Source organism: Fusarium keratoplasticum, chromosome 9 (genome assembly GCF_025433545.1).
Source record: "Fusarium keratoplasticum isolate Fu6.1 chromosome 9, whole genome shotgun sequence".
In the NCBI taxonomy this organism is placed as follows: Eukaryota; Fungi; Ascomycota; class Sordariomycetes; order Hypocreales; family Nectriaceae; genus Fusarium; species Fusarium keratoplasticum.
The window spans coordinates 472,349-495,916 of NC_070537.1; the positions used below are offsets into that span (position 1 = coordinate 472,349).

Genomic DNA, 23,568 nt, shown 5'->3' on the forward strand with positions numbered 1-23,568 from the left:
CACCTGTCAAGACCATGCCCTACCAGCCCAAAAAGCCCACTTAGCGCTTCTGACTCGCCAAAACTCCAGCAATCGGTAAACGCAGGCTTAAACCCCATCGCCCTCGCCGGGCTCCTCCACGCTCGGTTGGGCCATAATCCACTACGGTTACCGGGACAGGCTAACCATGTCCACACTCCAGTTTGTCAAAGCGTGATATTCTCAAAACATTCAAGTTTCGTTCTCTCCGAAACTCCGACCAACCCCTATCACCCCAGAAGAACCTCATCCATGCTTAGGGTGACTGTTCCCCATAGGTAAGCTCCATGGAGACACCCTGGTCCCCATGGGGAACTTGTCCTTGGCTGGTTGGAGATATAACTTACGCCGTTCCCCGTGGAGTTCTAGTTCTTCTTCTCCATCCACATCCTCCTTCTTTGCTTCTTCAGTCCTTCTAGACCTTTCTCCTCCATCTTCATTGTTTCCAAGATATACACGGGTGATTAGGCCAGCCGCAATCATGGGTCAAGACCAGATCTCCATGGCCGAAAAGACTGGCGATGAGATCCAGCGACAGGCCTCGTTCGACGCGGTCCCGAGCCAGTACCTCCAAACCGACCTTGAGAAAGAAAAGACCATCCAGGGCGATGCCCACTTCCACCGCCTCGGTTGGAAGAGACTGACTGTCGTTCTCATCGTCCAGGCCATTGCCCTCGGCAGTTTGAGTCTCCCAGGAGCCTTTGCCACCCTCGGCATGGTCCCAGGAACCATTGCATGCGTTGGAGTAGGCCTCATTGCCATGTATGCCAGTTACATGGTTGGTCTTACCAAGCTCAAGTACCCTCACATCGATCACTATGTCGATGCTGGTCGGCTCTTGTTCGGAGGCTTTGGCGACAAGATCTTTGCCGTCATCTTTGTGGGCCTGATGGTTCTCGCTACCGGCTCCCACTGTCTCACGGGCACGATTGCTTTCATCAAGATCACCGGGGCGACTAATGTCTGCTCTCTGGTGTTCGGCGCAGTCTCTGCCATTATCCTTTTGGTTCTGGCTATTCCTCCTAGTTTCACCGAGATTGCCATCTTGGGATATGTCGACTTTGCTTCCATCATTATTGCCATTGGCATCACCATTATTGCCACGGGTGTTCAGAGATCAGAGACTCCTGGAGGCATGTCTTCGTCTGATTGGTCGGCATGGCCTCAGGACGACCTTTCTTTCACTCAGGCCATGGTCGCTATCTCGAACATTGTCTTTTCGTATGCCTTTGCAGCTGCTCAGTTCAGTTTCATGAGTAAGTTCCAGATGCTCGAATCAGGGGTAATCATACTAATTCAGTTTTCAACAGGTGAAATGCATACTCCAGCCGATTTTACCAAGTCCATCGTTACTCTCGGATGCACCGAAATTGTCCTCTATACCATTACTGGCGCAGTCATCTATGCCTTCGTTGGCCAGAGCGTGCAGTCTCCAGCCTTGCTTTCCGCGAGCCCTCTGGTATCTAAGATCGCTTTCGGTATTGCTCTACCTGTCATTTACATCTCGGGCTCGATCAACGCTACGGTGGCCTGCCGCTTCATCCACGGAAGAATGTATAAAGACTCGATTACGCGATACATTAATACTCCCAAGGGTTGGATCTCCTGGATTTCAGTCGTTTCGTTCATCACTATCCTGTCTTGGATCATCGCAGAGGCCATCCCCTTCTTCTCGGAGCTGCTTTCCATCTGCGCATCTCTCTTTATTTCCGGCTTTTCCTTCTGGATCCCTCCTATCCTTTGGTTCCGTCTCCTCAAGGAGGGTAACTGGTACGATAGACACAATCTTAAGCGGGCCATCCCTAACTTGATCGTCTTTGTTGTGGGATTCTTTATCTTTGTTGCCGGAACTTACTCTAGCTTCGACCAGATCGTGAGTTTATCTACCCAACATTAAGCCACTGAAGCTAATAATAGTCCAGGTTGCCAAGTTTAACAAGGGAGACATCGGAAGACCCTTTTCCTGCAACATCGCTTAGTTGACGCGTTTGGATTTGAGATTGTCAGTTGTTAGCATGGAAGCTGGGGATCGAGCGTTGTACATAGAACTTCATCCTGGTTGGAACATCCCCTGCAAGAGCCTTCGTCGTCCAGGAAATAGAACTATTTGTGTTCAATTGCTTTTTCTGATTCATTTGTGAGGTGGTATGAGCCAATTGTCCCTTGAAGAAGTATTGGATAAAGGCTGAGATGATGTAATATCTGAACTGTCATCTTTGATCTTTGGAATTGGCACCAATGGAGTCATGGCAATGGTCCAAGTTCTTACACACCTTAGTAATATAGCACTAAAGACATGGAGACTCCGTATTGTAGCATTCATTCATGACTTGACAATGTAGCCATGACAGCATTTTGAGTGATAGATCTCTCCCTCCCACCCCGCGAACCCCTAGGCATGACCCAGCCTCCGTGCTCGCCAACAGACTCCTATCGGATTTAGCGACCAGATCCAAGCGCAAAACAAGACTTCAGAATTCCGAAGCAGTGTCTCGGCCCGACATATGTTTCATAGCTGCCCATTTGTGTCCTAAAAATGGGCAAACCACGAGCTGGCCCACGGCTCCTCCGAAGGAACCATACCGTGCCACTGACTGGTCTCATTCCTTCTAGCACAGCAGGCTTTTCAACCATATTTGCCACCTCAATGCGAGTAGTCACCTCATCACGGGCTGGGGCCAAGATGACTTCCTTGTCTGAGGCAGATCTTGCCAGTAACCCACTGATCCCACTCGCCAATCACGCTCCCCGCCACTGATTATCTGTCTGTATTTTCTGCAGCTGCCTTAAGAGGTTGTTCGTGTTGCGTAATTGCCGGGGACCTATCCAGGGATACATGACAGTGAGCTGACGCAAAGTATCATCCCTAGACGGGACTGCCGTTGGTAACAGGGTGTTGTAATGGACATCCAGATAACCTCATCGACCAACAGGAGACATTACCGATCCTAGTGAAGGCGAAAAAATTGCCAAGGGAAGACCTTGAACTAAGAGTCCCAGCGGGGTTATGGGGAGATGATGGAGACAGCCTTCTTGAAACCTAGCAAGTCCCCCGATTTCCGAGATGTCCGATTCGAGGCCCTCCAAAGTGAGCTCAACTAGGATCACGCTAGGGCCAATGGCATCTAGAATCCCCAATCTGTTGCGTAATTTGGACTGGGCCTGGACTGGGCATCTCCGGGTCGGCTGGGAGTGGCAATGATAAGGGATGGGCATGGGATGGGCATCAGCTGCACACGCAATCAGGACACCGTCTTCAGAGAGTGTGGCTTTCCACACTCTGTCTCCCCATCTCGGTGACGCCGCGGCGGCTGTTGAGGGGAGAGGCAGTTATAGAGACTCAAACCCGAAGAGTTGGGTCCAGGGGGTGACACTCGCTGGAAGACTAGGCCGACCCTGAGGTCCTCTGTCCCATCACTCCAGGATGGAGAGTCTGGGCCAAAGCTCATACGGATCCGCTCTTAGTCCAACTAATAGGGCCCGAAATCTTTCTTGGTTGTCTCGAGTCCTACCTCCATTGTATTTGTCCACCAGTCTTGCTGGGTCGCGGTTATGAGTTGCCCCTGACACGCGATCAGAGCCATTCGGGCGTGTCTAGCAGCAAGGCAATGTCAAGAATCGTAACAGAGAGTTGCTTTCATTTATACTTATTTTTGCTTGAAAATGATAATTGATAATTTCCAAGACTTCATAAAGACAATTGTGAATCTGTTCGCGAGTCTACAGCATCGGCGCTTCGAGCTTCCCTCCCCGGAGGTTGTTGGCGTATCTCGGCTTAAGCCAAATCTCGGCTCACGGCGGCTCGAACATCCTTCCTGGGCATCATCTTCCCCAGACCTCCTATCTCAGTCCTGGCTCAAGAAACTCAATCTGAACTGAATCCCGCAGGGTCCGTGGGGTCTATCTTGAATCGAATTTTTCAGAGGGTGTATAAAGCATGGCATCACCCACCCTCGTAAATCCGGGGAAGCGATTCCCGCTGCTTGGGCGTCAATGCATCGGAAGGGCCGAATGATTATGGGATGCACAGGTGACAAGACGGGCATCATGTCGTGCGACAGTGTGTGATAGTGACAACTAGAAACAAATAAATCTGTTATCGACCTGGCTCTGGGTACTTGTGAGCTGTTTTACAAGCTCCCTTGTGTGTAACACAGCATTGTTTCCCCCAGCGGCCTTGGGCCTGTATCTTGGGGATTTGCCACGGTCTATCGGTATTATCGCCCAACATCTTCTAAGGCAGACATGATTCTCGATGATCCATGGTCTGTCGGTTCCATGCAGACGAAAAAGCCGAGAGGCCCGACACAACTCCTAGAAAGCGATCAGGCCCATAAACAAGAACCCCGGTCTCCCATCAAGCCCAGGACGTCAGTCAAGTGCTGCGCCTTTTGATGGTTTAGAACACACTGGCTTCTAGATAACGCCCTCTTGGGGACGCCGGTCAGTGGAGTCCCCAACCGTGGCAGGCCTCGAAGTTGTGCAACACTCCAATGCTTCCGCTGCTGATTGGCATTTGAGGCGACTTCCCCCCTGGAGTCTGACATGAAGCAGTCATTGTTCCATACGAAAAAGTGCGAGTCAGGCGATGAAGCCATGGATTTTAGCAATACTCAACACAACGGACGTGACCATTGTTGCTGCGCCTGGAAGCCCAAAGTGAGGATGACACCGGAGATGACAGGCAAAACTAGACTTATAAGGAGGTTCAACCTTTACTCTATCAACCAAAAAAACAACACAAAACACTCGACGCCTGGTCAGGTGGTTAACTCTTCCTCTTCCTTAAAAAAAAACCCAAATCCGCAAACTTAATAAATCACCTGACCGGGCGTCACCCAAAAAGGGCTACTCTTTTTGTCTTTTTGAGGCTCTGTAGACTCGAGAGATAGCCATATAAGCAAGGTTACCCTTTACTCTCCCATCCTAAAAGCACAAAGTGCTCAGCGCCTGGTCAAGTGGTCAAAATCTCCTTAAAATCCGCTCCTAAAAAAACAAAACCACTCTCTTTAATCCGCAAAACCTAAATCCACCCCTGACCAGGCGCTATATAAAAACAAACCATCCACCTAAAAACCAATCTTTTTGGTGTTTGTTTCCTTTGTAAGCTTGACGTGTCGTGATGGAAAGTATCAAGGTGGCCTAGGGTTGGCAAGTCATCTTGGCCAGCCCATGACCCTCCACAGCCACCAGGCCTTGAACAGATGCACACGGGTGAGGAGACACAAATACAGCAATCATATAATACCCAGGCTTCGTAGTAAATGATTAAATTATTGTTTTCAGAAGACAGTCTTAGTAGGAGTCAAGCACTCGCATCTGTCGTCACAAGGTCCTCGTAAGCTAACATCAAATTCGCTTCAAAAATCCAACAACTCCAAATTACCTAAACAACAACCAGTCTTGATTCAGCTAACACCACATCAAGACCCCAACCGCCCATGCAAGAAAACAGATCATTATTGCCTTGATCATATTACAAACCCCAAAAACTCCAATAAAATTACACTTTTAGCTTATTAATCGCCAAAGACAACCTATCCGCCACCCTCCTCGCCATATCCGACTTCTTACCCAACAACCACAACCCCTTTGTGCACTCATCCGCCCGAGCAAGACTCTCCTGGAAGCTCCCCCTTGTCGTGAGTCCAAACTCGAGAAAGTCGTTGGCTTCGCTGATGAGGAGGACCGCGGCCTTGGAGAAGGCGCGGATGAGGATGATGGTCCACGGTTCGGTGAGGATGGTGGCTTCGTTTACGGCGTCGTGGAAGTGTGAGAGCGAGGGTGATATCATGCCTGTTGTGCCTCTGTCCGGGGTGGAGACTTTTGCTAGGTCTGATAGCTCTCTTGCGCTGGCTTCTCGTATCCTTGAAACCATCTTGCTTCCAAGACGGCCATAAGATACAGAAGCAACACCCAGCTCGTTCTCGTCCACGTACTCGATCAGATCAGCTAGCATGAGAGCAGCCAAATGCCAGTGACATGATATACAAACGAACCAACTCTGGATACGTCCTGGTACAGCCTCGTAGTCGTGTAGCAGTTCCTTGAAGAAGGCCCCGTGTGTGAGGTTCCAGTATCTGAAGACGGATATCGAGTTGCGGATGATCTGCTCGACCTTTTCTCCCCTGCCTCCCTTTCGGAGAATGTTTTGCAGGTATGAGACGTGTCGGTAGAGTAGGACCTTAACAGGCGCCGACTTTGTGACAGCTTCCGCCGCAGCTTCGTATGTGCAAGGCCAATGAACCATCCGATACGGTTGCTCAAGACTATCCTGGATAAACAGAGGGACATTCCACTGTCCATCTGGTCCTTCAGGATGTTGCCGAGCATCGTCATGTTGACTCTCAGCGTCAGAAACGACCACCGGCCGCTCGTTCATCGACGACGACACCGTGTCAAACATTATACTTAACCAAAACAACAAGCCAACAGTCCCTCGGTCTTCCGGGCTCATGACGGAAAGAGAGTCGCTAGCTTTCTTCCCACGACGGAACCCATCGAGGCCCCTCCTCGTAGAGTCAAACTGGAACTTTAACGCATGCATCTTTCGAGCTGCTCGTTCCATCATGACTGGTGCACCATCGCGGGCAATGATGTCGCCTAGCTCAGCCATCATCGAGTCCGCGTCGAACCTCCTCTCTTGACCAAGTAAAAAGTCGAACCCATCAGTCCCAGAGGTCGAGTCATCGTCACGACTCCATGGCTTCTGCGTCAGACCAAAGACCAGCTCCGCACAGGCTACTCGGTATGACTCGACGTCGGCGACATCCTGCAGAGCCTTTTGCGCCTGCTCCCAAAAGTGCTTCTGGATGTTTCGATCAAACTCTTCCGAGATCTCGTCGAGAAAGTCTTCTGGTCGGTCATCCTCGAAGGGGTCGCCAATGGGATGATAGCGCTCTCGTTGACGACGACTCCCTTGAGCCCACTGGGTCGCAAAGGCCATGATGGCAAGGTGGAGGGCCCTCGTGGCCGCTTGGTCCTCGGATCGGGTCAACTGTATCAGCTTAGCAGACTGGGCCACTCGGTCAAGTCTCTGTGTTCGGATATAGATTCTGTTCGTCCATGAAGCACCCCATTCAGAGTGTGGACTCGTGTTGGAACCAGGTCTATACGGACACGTCACTTCTGTCAGCCAGCAGCTGAGGTTGTGCTCCAACACGTCGTGATAGATCTTCAACAGGTTGGTAGAGATGAACTGAGTGTTGGACCGCGCCATCATTGACTGGTCTATAGAGAAGGGGGATAGAGAGCCGGTCTGGTGCGATGACCAGCTCCGTGACGTGCGACGGCGTTTTTGCCTTTGCCGACTCTTGTCACTTCCAAGTCGACTAGATCCGGAGCGAGAAGAGCGACTGGGAGGAGGAATCGGTTCAATTTGCTGCGAGGCAGAAAGGGAATCGTCGAATTGGACTTCAGGTGGCGCTTGCGAACAGATGCTCTCCGGTCCAACGGATAAATGATGACTCAAGTTGTCAGCCAAGTAATCCGACGACGACGACGTGGCTTCCTCAAACGCCGACATGTTAAAGTCATGGCCAGGGACGTTACTCTCTGGCGGCACGGAACCAAACGGCAGGACACTGAGAGACCCTTCGGGGAACGATAGATCGAGGTTCGGCAGTTCCTGACTGAACAGACCCTGCGGTGGGCCCTGAGACGGCCCCGGTTGACAAGCTGGAATGCTGAAGCTGGCAGTATCTGTTATCGCAGGCTGAACCTCGACATCCTTGCTGCTACTCTGCCTCCGCTTCCCTGGTATGATGCACTCCAAGCTCGAGTCCTCACGCGCGGCGGCAGCCAGGGCGGCGGTGATCTGGACCTGGGACCAGGCCCAGTTCATGGTGCATTGCTTCTTGGTCTTTGTGCAGTACGAGCAAGGCTGAAGCTCAGCTTCCGAGGCTGAGGGATTTAGTAACGGACAATGGGAGCACCGGGGGAGGGCGGGGGAACCCACCAGGCCTCTTGCCCAGGACGATGGTCCCGTTAGAGAAGCTGTCGTGATCCGGGAGCTCGAGAGGAGGGGCGTCGCAGGCCCTTTTAGACCTCCTGCACTGGTCGCATGCGAGCTTTGTCTGACGCTTCATGACGCGTTACCGTGAGCGCGACGGACTCGCGACAGGTTATATGTGTCGATGGATGGAGGAGGACAAGGAAGAGGAAGAGGGTATCAGCCAATAAAAGCACGCGATATGATTTTATCTCTCTTTTCTCAGCATTTCCAAGCATGAACAAGATTGCGGAAGAAGGCCGAAAAAAGCTGGGGACAATCTGCGAGTTGAGGGCGGGGGGAAAAACCCGAAACCGAGAAGCCCCTTATATTTTGTGGAGCAACAAGCTCCGCTTCTCCGGGGGTCGTCTCCACCTGGATGGAATCTTCCCCGCGTTTTCTGTGCTACGTGATGGATGGGTGATGGATGGGTGATACGTCAGAGGGAGGGCGGAGGTTGTTCTTTTGGAAGGATGCATTGCAAAGGAGGAGAGCCGTCGAAACTTTCTTTGGACGAGGAGACGCATTCATTGGATCTGCAGGGCAAGGGTTCTGTCAAGCCCCTGTTCTCCGACGCTCCCGAATTAATCCACGTGTCCTCGAGCCTGACATGTCTTGGGTCTTGTCTCGAACTGGAAAGGCAAGCCTTGAATTCATCCAAACGTTTAAGCGAGGTTACTCTAGTGAAGCACGTCCTATTCTCGCGCCCTGATCACGTCTCGAGGGTATGTATCTACTTGATCGCCTTGTAAATCTCAGCCTCAACCTCGGCCCAGAGCCCAAGAACCTTGGCATCCGCAAAGGGCAGAATCTGACTGCAAACCATGCCCGCAACGCCATTCTCCCTATCGCACCACCACCAGAGATTCGCCAGACCAGCCCAGTGCACCGTGCCCTTTGATCTCCCCGTACCTCCGCCGTTGGACATCATGAAGGTCAAACCCCAGCCCTGCGGAGGGTTCCCCGACACGGGGTACAGCTCGGGGATCGGGTTGGTGAGATCCGGCTTGGCCGCTGGGATGAACTGCCGAGATGCGTTGGGGAACTTTTCAATCTGGTTGCGGAACATTTCGTCCACCGTCTCCTTTTGAAGGATCTTGGCCCCTGTTCGAGGGCATGTTCCATTGTTGAGGAGCACCGCCAGAACCTCTGCCGTAAATAGTCAATAACCCGAGTCTCTTATCACCAAGGGAAAAACTCACTGCAATACTCCTGTGGTTGCGCAAACATGCCTGCTCCTCCGCTGTTAAACAAGGCACCCGTTTCAGACTTGTTGTCTGGGTCCACAACCAGTGGCAGCCTCAAGAGATGATCTCTTGGCCGAAGCTTCCCGTCGGGATCCCTCGCGTGCATGTAGGCCAGTCTAGATCGCATATCCTTGCCGGGGAGCATAGACATGTTCTTGATGCCCAGGGGCTGAAACACGTGCTTCTGGAGATAGTCGTTGAGCGACAGCCCACTGACTCGCTCCAGGGCCAAGCCCGCCCAGTCGATGCCCACCTGGAGATGATCAGTATTTTATGCAGTGAGATCGGTTCATGCAAGGGCCACTTACACCATATTCCCAGCCTTCTCCCGGTTGGAACACCAGAGGCATCTTGATGTCTTCAAGACGACCTGAAAACTCATCAAACCCAGCAGGAAGAGTCCAGTCCCTCAACCTCTCATTGAAGAAGGTATACGCACATCCAGACGTATGCGTCAACAACATGCGAAGAGTAATAGCCCTCTTCTTGTCCTCCAACTTGCCATCCTTATTCAAAACCTTGAGCTCCTTGAGCTCAGGCACAATCTTCTCCGTCTGCTCCCCATCGTCGAGCTTGAGCAACCCCTGCTCGACCAGCTGCATGACGGCAACGCCAGTCAGCATCTTTGTGCAGGATGCAATCCAAAACACATTGTCGAGCGTCATGGGTTCCTGGGAGGCGACTCCTCTCTTCCCCGCCGCGTGGGCAAACAGCTCCTCGCCGCTTCTGCTAACCACGACGACAGACGTGCCGGGGATACCTGCAGTTTGATCTGCGCAGGCCCCGTCCACGATGCCTCGTAGCTTGGTGACGACGTTTGAATCGAGGGGCATATTGGAGGAATTGATATGTGTCTGAGTAAAAAAGAGGATACGAATACTGGTGAATACCTGCCACAATAACACATGCACCTTAGTCTCTACTCTTCTATTTATCCTCTCCCCCTCACAAACTCCACAACCTTGTCATGTGCTCGGACACACACATGTCTCAGTTCGAGCCCAACGCCAACGACGATCCCCTTGCCCCGGCAAGCGGACCCGCCTCCGCAGCTGAAATGCGGTTTCACCACCTACCTAAACTGAGGGGTAGCTATTCAGGACGCGGCGCCGCTCCCGGGGTGGATGAAGATCCTAGCTCGGCAGATGAGCTTTCCCCACGCCAAGGAAGCCGGGGAAAGACGCGGGGAGAGGGGGTTAGATACGGGCTGAATCTGGAGTTGTAGTGTTGCACTGCGTTGCAGCAAGACGCAATGCATCCTCATGAATGTGACCAAGTTGCGGCGGACGGGAGCCCGATCTGTTGCAGGACCTTCCGCAATCTTCTGTGCGTACAGATGAGGACAAGGTTTCTTTGAGTGTTTGATGCGGCGTTGCGAGTCATAGAACAGAAACTGTTAAATAGGACGTCTTGATCCTCCTCAAGTTCATGTATCATCACTCTCAACTCATTCAAGCATTCCAATACCAACTTTCAGCATCTTTCTACTCCTTTTTTTAGTCTCCTCTTCACATCACAGTCTCCAAAATGGGCGAAAATGTTGCTATCCGATCCAACGAGTTCAACACCAAGTTGACTGCCTACTCGACTACCCAACATGGCAAGGATATCGACGTTGATGCACTCATTGTAGGAGCTGGCTTTGGTAAGTCACTTTGCATCATTGCACTGTTTTCGATGAACACAATTCTCTTCTCGATTGTGCCATGGGATTATGCAAATACTGACATCAACAGCCGGCATCTTCATGCTCAAGACGCTTCGCGACCGTGGACACAAAGCCGTCATCTTTGAGGCCGGCAACGACCTCGGAGGCACATGGTAAGTACCCACGCCGGTCAAGCAAAAACAGGCTCCTTGCATACATGTCCTATGGGGCCGAGTGGCCTTGTGATCCCCCACCTGCATACTTTGCCCCTCATATCCGAGTACATCTCCACTAACACGAGTGTCAAGGCGCTGGAACTGCTATCCCGGAGCAGGTGTGGATTCCGAGGTCCCAGAGTACCAGTTCAGCTTCCCAGAGACTTGGAAGACCTGGAACTGGTCGAGCAACTATCCCACCTATGATGAGCTCCGCGCATACTTTGACCACGTCGACAAGGTCCTCGACATCAAGAAGGACTGCTCCTTCAACACTGTCGTCGTCGGCGCAGAGTTCGACACAAACACCGGTCGCTGGACCGTCAAGACCGAAGATGGCCGCACCGCAAAGGCAAAGTACCTCATCCTTGGAACAGGCTTCGCCGCCAAGCGCTATGTCCCAGACTGGCCCGGTATGGATAAGTTCAAGGGCGTCATTCATCACTCGTCCTTCTGGCCCGACTACGAAGTCGACGTCAAGAACAAGCGCTGCGCCATCATTGGCACTGGAGCTTCTGGTGTGCAGATAACCCAAGCCTGGGGTCCTGTCGCCGGCGAAGTCAAGGTCTTCCAGCGAACTCCCAACCTGGCTGTGCCCATGCGTCGAAGAAAGCTCACCGTCGAAGAGCAAGAGCGCGAGAAGAAGTGGTACCCCGAGCTTTTCAAGTTCCGTGAGACCAGCTTCGCCGGGTTCCACTACGACTGGTACGAGAAGAACACATTCGACGATACCCCCGAGGAGCGAGACGCCTTTTACGAAAAGGTCTGGGCTGATGGTGGCTTCCGCTACTGGGTCGCCCTTTACAAGGACAACCTCTTCAACCCGGAAGCCAACAAGGAGTCGTACAACTTCTGGCTCAAGAAGACGCGCGCCCGCATCGGTGACCCCCGAAAGAGGGATCTCTTGGCTCCCGTCGAGATGCCTCACTACTTTGGCATCAAGCGTCCTTGTCTCGAGTACAACTACTACGAGCAGTTTAACCGACCCAACGTGGATGTTGTGGATATCAAGAACAACGCCATCAAGGAGTTTACCGAGACTGGTATCACTCTTGCTGATGGTACTCACCACGAGTTTGACGTGATTGCTGTTGCCACAGGATTTGTAAGTTTCTTCAATCTAGATGTGTTGAATAGTTACTAACAAGATACAGGATGTCGTCACTGGAGGTTTGTCACATGAAATGTCAATCATCACCCGAGCCAAGCTAACTTCTCACAGTCATGACCCAACTCGGCCTCAAGAGCACCCACGGCACCAAACTCCAAGAAGAATGGGTAAAGGGCGCCAAGACGTACCTCGGCGTGACAACCAGCGGCTACCCCAACATGTTCCACATCTACGGCGTCCACGGCCCAACCCTCCTCTCCAACGGCCCCTCGACCGTCGAAGTCCAAGGCCGCTGGATCGCCGACTGCATCGCCAAGATGGAGAACAACGGCATCAAGTACATCAACCCCAAGCAGGAGGCTGCCGACAAGTGGAAGGAGCATGTAGTTGAGCTGAACAACAGGAGCTTGTTCCCGACTACCAGGAGCACTTACATGGGTGGATCTATTCCTGACAAGGTGTACGAGCCGGTTTGTTACTCTGGAGGTATTCCGACTTACAAGGTTGAGATTCGGGAGGCTTTGGATTCTATGAAGGGATTCGATGTTGTCAAGGCCTAAGCTGAACAAACGAAAGCAATTAGTTATCCTTTGTAGATCTGTTGATATACTTAAAGTCTGTTATCAGTTCGATTTATTCTGTGCGATTTGGAATATGTGTCCATGGAAAATCAGCCTAGTCTCAGAACAGATTAACAAAGGAGCCAGAAGAATACCCGTGATGTAGCTCTGATTTTGACGTAACATCCTTTCCGGAGTCTAAAGCAGAAAGAATTTGGAGATTTCTTCCTTCTTTGGGGCTCGCTTATGGAAGTGTCATCATCGGCCATTGGTGGCTAGAGAGGTAAGCTTAAATCGACCGTAGGGTTAGTACAGAGCGGCATTAGCTGAGCGCAGCCACAAACACTTCCCGGCCTATGAAGTACCGGTAATAGCATCAATTCCATGTTTTCAAACACATCGATACACTTCAAAGGCCTCGGGCTTGATCCTTGACAGCGGAAGTCAGCATTACCGGTATGGAGGGCAGAGGCATTTGCTGCGGAGGCTTGAAGAGTGAGATGTCAGATTCGACAAAAGAAGGATGTGAACACCGCCAATCACAGGAAAGGACCAAGATACTTGAAGTATATTCAAATACTTTCGCATTCCAACAGCACGAATAGCCATGAAGCTGTTAGCAACCCGAAATGGGTACTGAGAGAAACTCCATCTCGTTGATCTCATAAGCTCTCCTTTCTGGCCCACACAAACTTCACAACAAGGTACAATTTTCAATACCGTGGTGGCATTGCGAAAACCACGACCACTAAAATCTCTATAGATTACCGTTGGCGGCAAGAGCACGGCTCTCAAGTCGTCACATGGAAGGTTGCCCTAACCCGAGAAATACGAAATTGATGTGCCTCGATGTATTACGTCTCACCGACTATCAGTATGCTGTGCATGAATACCAAGTGGTAATGCTCGGAAGTAGAATTCGCCCGAAGTCAGCCTTGTCGAAGCAGCTGCTAAATCCAGCAAAGCCGGCAGCACAAATAAATCCATTTTGTTCCACCTCGAGTTCTAAAATCGACTCCTTTACAGCGTCAGCCGCACCAACATGCCGCTATAAAACGCCTCGCAGCCCAATCCAATTTCCCGCACTGCTCAGCCGCAGCACCTGTGCTGCCTACGGTCCCCGATTGGGTAAGCTTCCCGTAGGGAGCTGAGCCTCCGTAATTCTCGTATTTCGCATTCCTCGGGAGGACACTCACATCTCGATATTTAAGATCCCCATCGGCCAAGCCTGCCTTGGCATCAACTCTAATTCCACAACATCAAATCAACAACCATGGCCGGTACAGACAAAGCCGATACAGAAACACACGCCCTCAACGATGCGCAGGAGCCTCTCAAGACGCTCCAGCTCTATCGCAGAGCTGCACTCGGCAAGAAACATCTCTTTGCAACCTCAACCGCCGACGCAGCAGAGTACTTCATCGTCAACCCCGTCCCGCAAAAACACCACGACACATGGCGCCCCATCTTGTACAGAGGCGACAACCCAAAGTACACGCCCACCAGCAAAGCCATAGCCCGCGCGCGTCGCACAAGCATGTGGAATTCATTCCGTCTGCAGGTCGGCGACGGCGTGCACGAGATCATGGAGAATAAGAGGAGGAAAAAAGAACAGAGGGATTATAGGATAGGGCAAAAGTTTAGAAAGTGGTTCTGCTTGGGCCCTACGCCGCCGAAGAAGGAACTTGAGGAGCAGCAGGAGGTTGAGGGTCTTGTTTTTCCGGTTGAGATGAAGAGGAGTGGGTTCCTAAGCAGGACTCTCAAGTGGGAGTTGGGTGGGCAGGAGTATAGATGGACTGGAACGAGGAGGTTTAGAAGTGGGAGGACCAAGAACTGGAAGGGCATAAGCCATGACTTCAAGGTATGCTCTCCGAGTCGACACAGGGATCAACACTAACATCTCCTCAGCTTGTCAGCTCTGACGGAACCGTCATTGCCACACTTGAAAAGGACCGCTGGGCCACATTCAGACGATCTGAAAAGACCGGACAACCACCAAACAAGAAGAAGGAATTACTTGGGGCACTCCGAATCTACTCATTACCAGAGTGCAACGCAGAAGATCTCCAACTCCCAGCCGAATACGAAGCTGCAATGAACGGTGAGGTATCGAAAAAGAAGAAGAAAGAAACGGCCAAGTTGAACCCAAAGGGCCCTCATTCGGGTAACCTCACAGAAGAGACGATTGTGTTTACTTGCTGGATCGCGGTAGAGGGAGAGCATCGCCTTCGATACAAGGTTTTTGATTTGATCGAGGAGATTGCCGAGTATTTCAAGGAATGATGAGACCAGGGACAGCATGAATTACAGGCTCAGAGCTGGGGATTGGAAGGTATGGAAGAAGGACAGTGAGGAGTTTCGGGGTAACGGTTGACCACGGCACATTTTTCTTTTGTATCACACCAGCAAGAATGATCAGCGATAATCTCATTTGTTTGAACCGTTTGTTTTCCTCTTAAGCAGAATTCTTTAAATCAGTGATCTAATCTGATGGACATCCAGGAACCAACCCCTCACCGATGTTTTTATTCCACGTGTCAGAACAACCGATGGGATCTTAAGTTGTTACTTGAAAGAACCTCTCAGTTGAGAGGTAGAATATTTCTCACAAAGGACTCAACATTCCTTAAACCTCACGTCGTCTACTGCTAGCAAATAAACACAATTGCCCCCGTTGGCAGTATCCATTGTATAGGGTAGCGCTTCGACCTTCCACCCCAACCTCCGCCTCGACTTTCCATCCCTGTCGTCTTTCGCAACACCGCGATACTGATACCACACAACTGCCTATATCGCATCGTCAAAACAATGCACATGACACGATCCCCCAAATTTCGGCCTCTTTTACGTATCATTTATCTATAGAAACCTGGGAATTCCCACGTTGAATGTGGCCGCCGGCGCGCCGGCCAAGATGGGGGCGAGTGCCTCCAGTCAGGGATAAATACCCTCGACAACCATCGACAACTCGATCAGCATTCCAGACTCAGAACCATCACTGGCGATATCCTCACATCTCCTCATCTATTAATTTACTCATCTAATCAGTCAAGCCATGGCCATATCCCGCATCAACCTGGTTGACGCCAACATCGCCGACCTGAGAAAGGCCCTCGACTCAGGAGCCATCACCAGCGTCGAACTCGTCTCCCTCTACCTCCACAGAATCGGCTACTATGACTGCCGCGGCCCCTCCTTCAACTCAATTTGCGTCCTCAACCGCAATGTCTTCCAAGAAGCCCAAGAGTCAGACAACTATCGGGCTTCCCATCCTCCTCGTCCGCTCGAGGGCATTCCTTACACCGTCAAGGATAGCTTCAAGGTCAAGGGCATGACCGTGGCTGCAGGTTCGCCTGCTTTTGCGGATCTTATTGCTTCTGAAGATGCTGCCATTGTCAAGTCCCTCCGTGAGGCTGGAGCTATCCTCGTTGGCAAGACCAACATGCCACCCATGGCCGACGGCGGCTCTCAACGCGGTGTCTACGGAAGAGCAGAAAGCCCCTACAACCTCACCTACATGGCCACCGCATTTGCGTCTGGATCATCCAACGGTTGTGGAGCATCAACAACAGCGAGTTTCGCCGCATTCGGACTCGCCGGGGAGACCGTCTCATCAGGCCGAGCCCCTGCGTCCAACAACTCTCTGGTTGGCTACTCACCGAGCTGGGGCGTGCTACCCAATAGGGGACAGTGGCCTCTCTATCCCACCTGCGATGTTATTGTACCTCACACACGGTCGATGCGAGATCTCTTTGATGTTCTCAATGTTGCTGTGGCCGATGATGCCGAGTCAGCAAAAGGAGTCGACTTTTGGCGGAATCAGACATATGTTCATGTCCCAAAGCCCTCAGAAGTCCGTCCAACTGATTACCACACCCTCGAAGAAATAACATCCCTTCAAGGAAAGAGAATCGCGGTTCCAAAATGCTTCCTCGGCATGGAAGGCTACGAACCAACCTCTTTCTGCTCCGATTCAGTCCTGAGCCTCTGGAAGATTACATGCGCCAACCTCGAGGCCCTCGGAGCCACAATCGTCGAAACAGATTTCCCCATCCTCGAACAATACACGAAAAAGGATTTCTCAGGCCAGAGCTCCAACGTGCCCGGCATGTCCAAGGAGTGGGTGAGCATTGAAAGATGCCAGATGATCGCCACAGCCTGGGATGACTTCCTCCGAGAAAACAACGACGCCAAGATTCCAAACCTTCCCGCTGCAGACCCCGACAAGATCCATCCCCTCGTCGCGCCTATGGACGATCCGACCTTGCACACCGAGTCCCAAAACCAAGTACGATACGTCGACATGATCGAAGCGGTTCGCGAACGAAACGGAACTTTGTATACACTCCCCGAGTGTGAAGAAGCCGCCAAGGCCCTCAACGCGATGCGAAAGACACTATATGAGGAGTGGATGGATTCCAACGGGTATGACCTCGTGGCTTTCCCAACCAACGGCGACGTGGCGTATGCAGATGCAGACGAGACGTTTGAGTCCATGACGGATGCTCTTCGTCCTGGTGTTTTGTACTCCAACGGAGGAAGAGCATTCAAGCATCTCGGCATCCCCTGCATCACTGTGCCGATGGGAAAGATGGCAGACAAGGGCATGCCCGTTGGTGTCACCTTTTGTTCCAAGGCCTGGCAGGACCAAGATCTTCTCAGATATGCTTTTGCGTACGAAACTAGATCTCGGAGCAGAGCCACGCCCCCATTAGCACCTCCTCTAGCTACAGACGAGATTTCTCTTTCCCCCTCCATTCAGGAGACATTCAAAAATGTCGTACCTGTCTTGACCATCGCCTCCACAACCACTCAAAAAGACGAAGACAAGTCGAACCAAATCCGCACTGTCGAAATCAACGGGACTCTCGAGACAAACAACCCCAACGTCCAAGTGACATCCGTAACAGCCTTTGTCAACGGCCAACCCTCCGATGCCATCACCGTTCAAGGTAGTAGCTGGGCTTTCAAGGATCGCCTTACGAGGCCAAAAAGGGCGGAGCGGTTCCCGACAGCGAGGATTGTGCCCAAGGATCAGTTCATGGTTGTTGTAGTTGCCAAGGGGTCTAATGGACGATGTGCGGCGGAACTGGTGGTGATTGATTAAGCGTTGATAGTTTCTTGGATAGAGTAGATTTGTATACTATTGGTTTTTGTATAACTCCAAACTCAACGAATGCTTGAAACCTGCCATTGCGATGGATGGCTCTGATGATCAACACTTCAGACTTGCAATCAGTAATTATTCATCTCGTCTTGAGGATCGCATAAATGCCACCCACAGCCATGCCTTTAAACAACGAACATTCATTCATCAATTCAGTTCCTTCTGCCTTGTTGACATCAACAAAGGATACCGTAGTCTTAAAGGTGTATGAGTTTTAACCCCCAAGCACTTGAGGTGGATGGCAGATAAGAAAAACAGCAATGCAACTCAATATTCGAATTATGTGTCAAACATCGCACCTATCATCCCTTTACTTTCATATCAACCACCCCCACGTACTACAAAGTTAAACATCATGACTAGGATCAGGTGGTTTGTCCGAGTCAGTGACATCCCAGCCACCCAATACCATCCCCTATCTCTAACCTCGGACCATCACGAGTCGAAACCTCCCTAGTCTCCTTAACTAGGTTCACCAGCCAAGACGTCAAAAACTCCACATCCCCCACAAATCCATTTCCCACCTTGAACCTCCCATTTCCCACCTTGCATCCTCTCAGACACAATGACACGAGGACGCAGGGGCTGTTGGACATGTCGCATCCGCCATAGAAAATGCGACGAGCAAGTCCCCGACTGCAAAGAGTGCACCGACAGACACATCGAATGCCACGGCTACGACCTCGACGCGCCGGAGTGGATGGCCGACGAGGCCCTCCTGCAGGAAGAACTACAACGCATCAAGGCCGCTGTCAAGGAGAACTTTCGGCGCGTCAAGAGGGTCCAGAATAGGCGGCTCGCTCAGGCGACCGCTCAGGCTGCGCAGGCGTCGAGGGCGAGTGCTGCTGCTAGGCTCAAAGATGATGCTGTTGTTGTTGCTTCTACTTCGGATTCGCAGGCGAGGAACACGACGTTTAGAGAGGCGCAGTATCTTGTTCATTACTTGGATTACATATTTCCTATCCAGTATACATTCTACGTTGATGCACCTGAAGAAGGAGGGCGAGGATGGTTATTCTTTCTTCTCGAGCGAAGTATGCATCTCTCTTTAAACCAACCCAACTTGTACTAACATATCAAAGGTGCTCCTCTACGCAATGCTGCTCTTACACTATCTGCATTCCATCAACACATCTCCTCACCATACCGAACAGAAAACCAAGAAGATGAACTCCTCAACTATCACACAAAAGCCCTACAAGAACTTCGACAAATAATAGGTCGTCGAGAAGTAGGCGGATTCGCCGACAGCCGCGAAGAATGGCTCGAATTTCTCGCAGGCGGCATGTTTCTAATAAGTTTCGAGGTACACCTCCCACTCTGCAACCTTTCTCACCCCGTACTGATAATCAAGGTCTTTCAAGGAGGCACAAGCAACTGGGAACCACACTTCAACGCCCTCGTATCGGTCGCCAACGGCCTGACACCCGCCGAATTCGACTTTTGCCCCCCGGACCCCTCGAGCCCAGACTTTGACTTTCTCCGGGGCATGAACACGGCTCAAAAGTTTCTCCTGGCGAATCTCCTCTGGATTGACGTTCTAGCTCCCGTCTCGACGGGCGAGGCTCCTAAGCTGCCCTACCGCGAGTGGCTGGATGCCGGCAAGATCGACATGTCGAGGGTCATGGGGTGTCAGAATTCCATCGTCGTTGCGATTGGGGACTTGGTGGCTGTTGATTCAAAGGCTGGTTCGATGAGCACCGAGACCTTACAAGAAAGCATCCTCGAGCTCGAGAAGCAAATATTTGACGGAATGGAAGCAACTCTGGAAGTTGAATCAGCGGTAGGTCCATCACTGTCTCAAACTATCAAAAGCTAACGAATATCAGACAAAGCAGTCAACGTCAGTAACACGTTCAGTAACCCACCTCTTCGCAACCTCAGCCCTCGTCCAACTATATACCCTAGCATCAGAATATGGCCTAACAGCACCCGATCCGCACCAAGCGGTTTTGCGAGTAATCGAAGTCCTGGAGCAGATGCCCGCCAACATCTCACTACGCGGGACGCCGTGGCCTCTTTGCGTAGCTGGGTCGATGGCACTTCCTCCACAGCAACAGTATTTCGACGATCTTCTCAAGGGGCTGCTTAGTAGGTCAGAAGCTGGGTTTACAAATTGCGGTACGGTGTATCGGATTGTTAAGCATGCTTGGAAGCAGAGGGAACAGTATCCGGATAAGCTTTGGAGTGCGAGGCATGCTATGGCGGATATGGGGGTTTGTGCTATTCTGATATGAATAGCAAGTCTCGAGATGAAAGCAAAGAAAGGTACGGCGTCATGGTCTTGAGGGTAGTGTATGATTAATAGACAGCGTGTTTTGAGAGTTTTTGAAGAGCTCATCGGAGTCATGTCTTGTTTGGAAGCTCAGGGCAGACAGTAGCCAGGCGGTGAGCACCAGCATGGGAGACAACGAATTTGTCTAATGAAAGGAATATCGTTTAACGAAGTATTCCAATGCGGTTCATGGCCTCATTTGATGCAAATAGTCTCTACATGACTTTAGCAAAGAAGGAAGTTCACAAATTAGAAATACTCCGTTTGGTGGTCGTGGGCGGCTCGTTGGCGAGGCCATAGCTATCCAATAGCTATCATGGAATAAATTAGCAATGAACCTAAGAATTTGTGAGCATGTGAAAGTCGTTAACAAGGGTGCCAGAGTGGGATATCATCCCGCTTTATTCGGTGTTGATCTTATCACGTCTTACCCTACAGACACGCGTTATTGGGGAATTATTAATAGCTTTCTTCCTCAACGTTGCGTCGGGGACTTTTTGATTTGACGTTTAATATGGAAAGTATGATGTCATTCTTGAATATGGGGGTCCATCTCTCCATACCACTCTTATCTTGGTTGTTTGAGTGGTAACAGTGATATCTGCAAGCTGACGCAACAGTGAACAAGCAAAGGAGCAGTACAGCATCACAACTCTCTCAAATGACAGAAAAACACGTAAATAATTTAAAAAAATTCACCTCTTTCTTATACTTCAAGCCATCAAGTTTCACAATCATCTGAAACACAGCTTACGACACGTGTTGATGCCAGACCCCCCAAGCGATCGCGTCATCCTCATCACGCCTGACGAACAACACCATCACAGCCCATCACACGCCAAGGAACATCCGGATGTCTCGCAGCTTATCAACCATGACCTCGATCACGTCTTCACCCGTACCTCTTATAAACCCATGCCCCCCAAGGCTTGGTAAAGAGGGATCATCATCGCAAATGTCATGACACGAAACGCTCCTCAAAAGCAGCCGCTGCTGCAGCGGCCGTCAAGTCAAGATTCATATGGCTCTGTTGACAAGACACCCACGTCACCTCCAAGCTCCGTAGACGAAGGCGAAATCGCTGTTGGAGCTGTTGAACCCTCGCGCTCCCTCGAAGACGACGTCCTCCCCGAGACGTCCCCGATCGGACGGACCCTCTCGTGGCAGAGCGCCTACATCCTCGTCATCTCGCGCGTCGTCGGGAGCGGCATCTTTGCGACTCCAGGGACAATAGTTCAATCTGTCGGAAGCCCCGGTTTGTCTCTGCTCCTATGGGTCGTTGGGGCTGCCATCGGCGCGTGCGGGTTGGCAGTGTCTCTCGAGTACGGGTGCATGCTTCCGAGATCTGGAGGCGACAAGGTCTTTATCGAGTTTACATATCGACGACCACGATTACTCGCATCCACATTATTCGCCATATACGCCGTGCTACTTGGCTTCACGGCCAGTAACTGTATCATCTTTGCGCAATACACGCTCTTCGCCTTTGGCATCAACAAAGACGATGACTTCTGGAGCAAAACCCTCGCCGTCGGGCTTTTGACAGCCGTGACCATAATCCACGGAGTATTCCCTAAGACGGGCATCAGGATCCAAAACTTTCTCGGCTGGATAAAAATCGCGATCATTCTATTCATGATCCTCTCGGGCTTCTACGTCGTCCTCTTCCGCCCCAACATCGACGCCGTACCCCAGGGTCAACTCGCATGGGAGCACCTTTGGGATGATAGCAGCTGGAACTGGGGCGTCATCGCGACTTCGCTCTTCAAAGTCTTTTACTCATACGCCGGTCTTGATAATGTGACCAATGTGATGAACGAGGTCAAGAACCCCGTGCGAACCTTGAGGTCTGTCGCGTTGACGGCCCTGGCGACGGCGTGCGGCATGTATCTTCTTATTAACGTCGCGTACTTCCTTGTGGTACCCATCGAGGACATTAGAGGCAGCGGTGAACTCGTCGCAGCGCTCTTCTTTGAGAAGCTCTTTGGAGAGAGCTTTGGTCGCAAGGTTCTTCCTATGGCGGTTGCTTCATCTGCCATTGGCAACGTCCTCGTGGTAGCATTCGCCATGGTACTGTAGCCCTACCAATCCCCTCAAACAAAGACTAACAACCCCCAGGCCCGAATCAAGCAAGAAATCGCCCGACAAGGCTTCCTCCCCTACTCATCCCTCCTCTCCTCCTCGCGCCCCTTCAACTCCCCCCTAGGCGGGTTCCTAATCCACTACATCCCCTCTTTCTTAGTAATGGTGCTCCCCACGGGCGACATCTACTCCCTGGTGCTCGAGATCGACGGGTACGCCGGGCAGATGATCGCGCTGGCGGTGGCCATCGGCCTCGTCAAGCTCCGGGTGGAGAGGCCGGACCTGAAGCGTCCGTTCAGGGCGTGGTTGCCAGCCGTGTTTCTAAGGATAGCGCTGAGCTGTGCGTTGTTGGCTGCGCCGTTCTTCCGGCCTCCGGATGAGACGGCGACGTATGCGGTTGTGGGATTGAGCATGTAAGTCACTGGCCTCTTATGTGAAGGTTGATGCTAACAGTTACAGATTTGCTTTGGGCGTTGTATACTGGTACATGTGGACCATCGCGATTCCTCGCTGGCGAGGAACCAAGCTGGAGGAGGAAACACATGTCCTAGAGGATGGGACCACCATCACCAAGCTAAGATATCAGTAGACGACCTTCTGTCGGTGGCATCCGTAGAACACAGCCGATAGAAACAAATGGCATCTCCCATCACCGTTCTCTGCCGTCTTACCGTGAGCCGGTTCTTGGCACAGCCTCTAACAAAACAACCAGCTCATATTAGCGTAGGGGAGCCCAAGCGAACAGGGGGGCCATCCCAGCTCGTGTTTCTGTGCCCAGATCTGGCAGCGCTTATCATTGTTGATCCGCTCTCGACTCTTCAAGACTGCCCCATCTTGACTCACGCTGAAACTCGTGCGCCCCCCTTATCTGCCGGCAGTCTTTCGGTTTGATTTGCTTCTTTCAAGAGTCTCCACAGGAAGAAACGTTGAACGGGGCAGCACATGGAAGAATCTGTGCCTTGTGAGCTCAGCTTGGCAGAACCGTAGAGAGGAACAACATCCTTGCCCTGGCAGAGCAGGGCAAGGCAGACTCGGCTCGTTCGATGACCCGTGCCAACAAGCAAATCTTGCAAACATTTTGCGGGCCCTCGGTAGAAACATCAATATCACCTCTCTTAAGACATCAAAAAACATGGGGAAAACATCTTTCGGCCGAGTATTTTTTAAGAATGCACATCGTCATTCCTTTCCCCAGCTTGACACTGCAAATCCTCGATAGTCTCGATAAAGACACTCGATAGACCCGATTAAGGAT

At 51.5% G+C, this 23,568-nt stretch overlaps 8 protein-coding genes across 8 annotated transcripts; 6 read left to right on the top strand and 2 right to left on the bottom strand.

Moving 5' to 3' along the window:
* Positions 1–499: 499 nt before the first annotated feature.
* NCS57_01103900 (uncharacterized protein) lies at positions 500–1,997 on the top strand (the record flags this gene model as incomplete). The annotated part of the gene is made up of 3 exons (XM_053060761.1): positions 500–1,274; positions 1,329–1,891; positions 1,941–1,997. 3 exons carry the CDS (start codon positions 500–502, stop codon positions 1,995–1,997), a joined length of 1,395 nt encoding a protein of 464 aa, XP_052909147.1.
* Positions 1,998–5,521: 3,524 nt separating this feature from the next.
* On the bottom strand, positions 5,522–8,105 carry NCS57_01104000 (uncharacterized protein; the record flags this gene model as incomplete). Its single annotated transcript, XM_053060762.1, has 2 exons — positions 5,522–7,920; positions 7,976–8,105. The coding sequence occupies 2 exons, from the start codon at positions 8,103–8,105 to the stop codon at positions 5,522–5,524; spliced, it is 2,529 nt and encodes an 842-aa protein (XP_052909148.1).
* Positions 8,106–8,741: 636 nt separating this feature from the next.
* Positions 8,742–10,133, bottom strand: NCS57_01104100 (Beta-lactamase domain-containing protein; the record flags this gene model as incomplete). Its single annotated transcript, XM_053060763.1, has 3 exons — positions 9,564–10,133; positions 9,211–9,508; positions 8,742–9,157 (listed from the first exon to the last, which is right to left on the bottom strand). The coding sequence occupies exons 1-3, from the start codon at positions 10,086–10,088 to the stop codon at positions 8,742–8,744; spliced, it is 1,239 nt and encodes a 412-aa protein (XP_052909149.1). The 5' UTR covers positions 10,089–10,133.
* A 649-nt stretch (positions 10,134–10,782) lies between these two features.
* Positions 10,783–12,789, top strand: NCS57_01104200 (uncharacterized protein; the record flags this gene model as incomplete). Its single annotated transcript, XM_053060764.1, has 5 exons — positions 10,783–10,900; positions 10,992–11,076; positions 11,212–12,223; positions 12,273–12,288; positions 12,341–12,789. The coding sequence occupies 5 exons, from the start codon at positions 10,783–10,785 to the stop codon at positions 12,787–12,789; spliced, it is 1,680 nt and encodes a 559-aa protein (XP_052909150.1).
* Positions 12,790–14,062: 1,273 nt separating this feature from the next.
* On the top strand, positions 14,063–15,072 carry NCS57_01104300 (uncharacterized protein; the record flags this gene model as incomplete). Its single annotated transcript, XM_053060765.1, has 2 exons — positions 14,063–14,650; positions 14,698–15,072. The coding sequence occupies 2 exons, from the start codon at positions 14,063–14,065 to the stop codon at positions 15,070–15,072; spliced, it is 963 nt and encodes a 320-aa protein (XP_052909151.1).
* Positions 15,073–15,844: 772 nt separating this feature from the next.
* On the top strand, positions 15,845–17,896 carry NCS57_01104400 (Amidase domain-containing protein; the record flags this gene model as incomplete). Its single annotated transcript, XM_053060766.1, has 1 exon — positions 15,845–17,896. The coding sequence occupies one exon, from the start codon at positions 15,845–15,847 to the stop codon at positions 17,894–17,896; it is 2,052 nt and encodes a 683-aa protein (XP_052909152.1).
* Positions 17,897–18,521: 625 nt separating this feature from the next.
* NCS57_01104500 (Zn(2)-C6 fungal-type domain-containing protein) lies at positions 18,522–20,193 on the top strand (the record flags this gene model as incomplete). Its single annotated transcript, XM_053060767.1, has 3 exons — positions 18,522–18,990; positions 19,039–19,739; positions 19,786–20,193. 3 exons carry the CDS (start codon positions 18,522–18,524, stop codon positions 20,191–20,193), a joined length of 1,578 nt encoding a protein of 525 aa, XP_052909153.1.
* Positions 20,194–21,191: 998 nt separating this feature from the next.
* On the top strand, positions 21,192–22,902 carry NCS57_01104600 (uncharacterized protein; the record flags this gene model as incomplete). The annotated part of the gene is made up of 3 exons (XM_053060768.1): positions 21,192–22,301; positions 22,350–22,726; positions 22,773–22,902. The coding sequence occupies 3 exons, from the start codon at positions 21,192–21,194 to the stop codon at positions 22,900–22,902; spliced, it is 1,617 nt and encodes a 538-aa protein (XP_052909154.1).
* Positions 22,903–23,568: the final 666 nt, after the last annotated feature.